This window comes from Egretta garzetta, unplaced genomic scaffold, assembly GCF_000687185.1.
Source record: "Egretta garzetta isolate BGI_Z169 unplaced genomic scaffold, ASM68718v1 scaffold944, whole genome shotgun sequence".
Lineage (NCBI taxonomy): Eukaryota > Metazoa > Chordata > Aves > Pelecaniformes > Ardeidae > Egretta > Egretta garzetta.
In genome coordinates this window covers 47413-52622 of record NW_009259332.1, presented here as the reverse complement: position 1 = coordinate 52622, position 5210 = coordinate 47413, and the positions used below count along the sequence as shown (strand labels likewise).

Sequence of the window (5210 nt, the reverse complement as noted above, 5' to 3'; positions counted from 1 at the left end):
GGAGGGGTCGGTGTCGGGAATGGGTGGGATGAGCAGAAACTCCCGTTGCAGTCATTCCCAACACCGGGCTGGGCAGCAGCAGTTGGGAAGGTTTCTGTAGCGGGCTGGGGCAATGGGCACGTCAGGACAAGGTTTTCCTGGCCGGGCAGCGTGGCTGGGCTGGGGAGCCCGCGGTGCCCGCAGGGCTCTGCCCACCGAGGGGCAGGGAGAGGGGCAGAGCCTGCGCCGGCCGCCGAGCGCGGCGAGGAGCCCGCACGGTGCCTTGGCAGCTGCACATGAAGTGTGACGGGTTTCTGACAGATCCAATTATAAAGCCAGGTCTCAGCAGAATCGCAGCCCTAAGATTTAGTGCATGAAATTTTGTTGGGGAATTTTCCGACTTGCAGCTTGTGCCGTGGGTCCCCGTGGGCCCCCGGCTGTGCCGGCACCCACTGAGCCAGCTCTGGGTCTCAGCCGCACCGTGCTGCATCCCCTCCCTTCCCTGCGTCCTGCGCAGGCCAAATGCAGAGTCACCTAAAAAAATGGCAAGAATAAGAGAGGCAAAAGCCCTGGCAGCACTGGGGAAGGGGGTTACCCGCAGCCCCCCTGCTCTTCTGCCCGACGGAGCCGTGCCCTGGCCTCGGCCCTCGCTGCTGCGTGCCGGGATCATCCCTGTCCCTGCGCAGCCCCAGGGACAGCGGGGCTGGGATCCCGCAGGGGCTGTAAATCACTCGGGCTTCCAGTAGCTGAGGATCTGCCCAGCCTTTCACCGCACAGCCCTGGGACAATATTTTTAGCCCGGCTTCCTAGAAAAGTGAGGTGTGCATGCATGGGGCAGCCTCTGCCCATGCATCGGCACCCGCCCTGGACCTTTTGGCTGATTTCAGCCGATTGACTGGCCTTAGGGAGAGGGGGTTTCCATGAGTTTCCCTAAAAGCAGCGAGCCCAGAGAGGCGGGAGATGCATGAGAGCTTCCCCTCTCACAGAGGAGGCAGCAGCAGGGAGAGGAGCCATCTCTTGCCTGTGCTGCTGCTGGGGAGCAGCCCACAGCTTCTCTGGGTCCCGTCTCGGGTGGGGGAGAAGCAGGCAGCCCATCACCGGAGGAGAAGGAGACACATGGCAAATCCCTCTCTGGGAATAACTCTGTTTTAATAACTCTCATTCCCAGCAAATGACTGTGCTCCTCCTCCTCGCAGCCCCACCCCAGCCCACCCACCACTGCTGGGCCACCACTTTCCCCAGGGCAAAGCACGGTGCTGAGCCCCCCCGGGGTGCCGGCCCCTCTGCCAGCCCACAGTCCAGCCGCTGGTTTCGGTGAGCGATCCCATCCCCCTCGGCTGACCGGGGACTTGGCTGCCCTGGAAATGCTCCTCAGACGAAAGCAGCCCAGTAACCTCCAGGGACCGAGATTTGGGCCAAAGAGGACACGGGGCTGCAAGGCTGGCTCCTCGCCCGCGGCGCGTTGGTCCGAAGGGACGGCGAGTCTCTGTGCCGAGCACGGGGCTGGCAGCTCTGCCCCTGCCACCAGCCGAGCTCCTCTCCAGTTCTTTTTATCAAACACAAACCCTGGATTAGAGGGTTTATTTTACTTTTTACACAGTGTCTGAGAGGGCAGTGCCGTGCCCCGGTGCTGACGGTGGATCCTGTGACCGCAGGTGCCGAGGAAGCTTGGGATGAAAGCTGGCAAGTCTGCAGCACCGCAGCCATCGGATCAGAGCTGCGTCACTGTCCCCTGGCTCCGGAACCTGGGAGCTGTTGGGAAGACAGATTCGCTTTCGCACCTGCAAGGCTGTTCCATCCTCTGCTGTCCACAGCTGAGCCCAGGCTGGCAAGTGCTGGGGCGGCTCGGTCACTGCCAGGGGGGCTGGGAGCCTCCCCCTCTCCAGCCCTGGCTTTTGTGCCCTCCTCGGGGGCATCTGGTAAATGGCCCCCGCACCCCGAGCCCTGCGCACAGGCACCCCTCACGGCTGTTTTTCTGCTCCAGCTGCAGCTGCACCCAGCACCCCAGGGCACCTGGACACCTGGGACACCTCCCCGAGCCCCCCAGGACCAGCAGCCCCTGGTCTTGGCATCCCCGTCACCATGCCAGCAGGGACGCATGGGTGGCAGGGGCAGTGCTGCTCCTGCAGCACCCTGGGCACGTTCCTCCCTGTGCCACCGGCACAGCCGGCATCGCCCGGCTACTTGCCAGGGAGCTTTTTTAGCCTAAGCAGAATAAAACGGCAGTGATTATATTTCCTGCCTCCCAACTCAGAGTGGGAGGGAAATTGTTTGATGCTAATCCCCTTGTTTAATCCACTGGCAACCTGACATGCTAACAGTCAAGATTAACTCCTGGCAGGGAATCGCCAGACGTGCAGCCGTCGGTCACGAGGACGGCAGAGCGGAGCAAGACAAGGATGTCCCCATGCACTTTGTGGGCTCCCCTGCACTCCCGGCAGTGGAGGAGAAAGGAGGCAGGAGCAATGTGGAGAGAGGGCTTTTGGTTTTCAGGATCGAGTTCCACACAATGAGCGGTTTTCACCAGGCTGGAATTTCCCCTGGTACAGAAAGGGAGGCTCCAGCTGTCCCGGGAAAGGTCACCCCGGGGGCTGACGTGCTCCCGGGCTCTGGCAGAGATACCGTGTGGCAGCGAGATTTTCAGATGTGCCTGGGAAGGAAAATTCAGTCCTCCATCCCCCTCGCCCACAGACGCCACCGGACTCATCCTGCCACCACCCAAGCCCACGTCCACGCAGGATCAGAGCCACAGGGGCAGGACGGAGGCGTCCCCCTAGGTCAGGACCCCCAGCCCCGGGCACCGCGGTCCAGCCAGGGCATCACCTTGGGAAAGGTGCCCGGGATCCTGCTCCAGCGGCTCTGCGCCCTCCTTGCTGCAGACCTGCGCCTGATTTTGAGTTTCAATTTGTCTGACTTTTATCTGCAAGCCCTTGGTTCTTATTATTCCCTTCTCAGCTAAGTTAAAGAGCCTTTTAATACCTGGCGGTTTTCTCCCTGGGAAGGTACTTGCACACTGTAATCAAGTCACATCTCAGGCTACTTTTCGATAAGCTAAACAGATTGAGCTCTAAGTCTCTGCTAAACACCCAGCCTCAGGAAAGGGCCAATCTGAGGTGCTGCCAAGCAGAGCGGAGCCGGGTGGGTTTTTTTTTTTCAGCTGGTGCATTGAAAGGTGAATTGTCGCTTTCTGATGCACTGATGATAAATGAAATGGGCTGTGTAAAAATAAATCGTTGCATTGCCCTCGCTCTGGAGGGGTCTGAGAGCGCACGTGGCTGCCAGAGGCATGAGGGGTGCTAGGGAAAGGGGATGGGGGGGCTTGGGGGGGGGGGCTGCACCCATCTCCATGCCAAGCCCTGGCCTGGCAGCCTGCAGGAGCTCACCTGCAAAAGAGCTGGTGGAAAACACCTTCGCTGCACTTTTGCTAGCAAAACTTGCTGCAGCAGCTGTTTGCTGCAGGTCTGATAGTGCCGGTCTCCACTTACAGGCAGGGAGTTATGATGGCCGGGAACGTAAGTGCTTCAGGGAGCTGAGATAAGCAAAGATGCTCCCAGGCACAGACTTAAATCCAAAGGTTATTGACAGGGGAGGTGTCGGTGCGCCAGAACTGGTCCAGCAGCCCTCTCTAATGCCCAGTTATTGACAGGGCAATTGGAGTGATGAAGTGGGGCTTCAGACTGGTTTAATCACAGGAGAAGCCTGCCCGTCGCTGCCCGAAAAGGCTGGGTACATCTGTGACTCTCCGTGGAGGCACGGCCATGCTTGTGCCCCAGGGGGCACGGGAGTGGGGTGGCCCAGGGCAGGGTGCAGCCCCCCTGGGGGAGCCTGGCCCTGGGCTGTGCAAGGAGCAGGGGGAGCAGAGGGACCCCCAGACAGGGGTCTGACCCACGGCGGGAGGACGAGTGGTGCAAAGCAAAGACTGTGCCAGTGCACGGGGAGAGCCTGCTGGGAGCAGGCTGGGGCTGGGAACACGCTCGGGCAGCCCCATGACATGCAGACCTGTTCAGACATGGACTTTCAGTCTCCCTGTGGCCCTGTGTCTCCAAAGCTGGTTTATCAGCACACTCCAGACCCGATCGATGCAGGAGTGACCTGAATGGCTGAGCAGAGGGGAGCAGGCACTGCTTCTGCCCCGGGCTGAGGGATGCAGTGACAGTGCACTCGGAGGAGGCTGCCCATGACAGCCAGAGTGGATTAATGGGGGTCACAGGGATGTGCATCCCTGCACCTTCACACAGTCTGGCCCGGACACAGGCAGCCTGAGGACTCAGCCACGCGAGGCCGGCTCTGAAGGATGCTGGCTCTGAAGGATGCCTGCTCTGAAGGACGCTGGCTCTGAAGGATGCCTGCTCTGAAGGACGCTGGCCAAGGTCACAGCACCGATCACTGCAGCTCAGCTGCTCCCTGCCGCCAGGCCCAAGGTGACCGAGCCCCTGGGGAAGCAGAAGCCAGATGGGGCTGGCATTAAAGCAGAGATGCACAGGGATGAACAGGCAGAGGCTGGATGCAGCCCCGCTTGCAAAACCCACAGAGTCCCAAAGAGAGATGCTGTCCTGGCCCTGTATCCCATGGGGTCAGGTGCACCCCTTCAAAAATGGGGAAGTTTGGATCAATGTTGCAGAAATTCTGGTTCTGGGCACCAAACTGGACAATCAGATTCCTCTAGACTGGTGAGGTGTGCCACCCAGTGCTGCAGGCACCCATCAGGTTAACTCACAGCCTGGATTCTCCAAACACAAATCAGGGCAATTTGAGCTTGGCAAAACGATCTGGGGTCCCTGCAGGAGGGATTCTGCCTGGGGAGAGGTAGGAGAGGCCATCCCAGCCCACAGAGAGCTACAAATAACCCAAACGGCCTCATTACCCAGTTTCTGATGAACAGAAGTTTGGCTTCATGTTTCCCCCGGGGCTAACTCCACCTGAAACTGGGCTATGCCTCATTACGGGCAGAAGTCGCTGCCGTCAAAGTCAGGCCAGAGCCGCACGCTTGCTCCGAGCACGCGTCCTTGCTGGAGGTACCCAAGGCGGGGAGCCCCGATGGCCGCAGTTCTGGGGTACCACGCTCCCAGGGGTGGCTGCCCAGCGAGGGGATGAGGTTGGGATCGAGATCACGCTCGGGCATCCCGGCGCCTGCAGCCATCGGTCCCTGGTGGAAAAGCCGCCCCTCACCCTTCGTGGGAGCCCCTTGGGCCCCGTGGGACCGGGCTGGGAGCACGGACAGACCGCGGACA

At 60.6% G+C, this 5210-nt stretch overlaps 1 protein-coding gene across 1 annotated transcript in view; it reads right to left on the bottom strand.

Moving 5' to 3' along the window:
• LOC104124459 (zinc finger protein 385B-like) overlaps window positions 1-5101 on the bottom strand; it is a gene marked incomplete at its 3' end in the record, with an annotated part of 114791 nt that extends 109690 nt beyond the window's left edge. The window contains exon 1 of the mRNA XM_035892363.1: window positions 4924-5101. Coding sequence (XP_035748256.1) covers window positions 4924-5101 — 178 coding nt within the window. The remainder of the gene's footprint in view (window positions 1-4923) is intronic.
• Window positions 5102-5210: the final 109 nt, after the last annotated feature.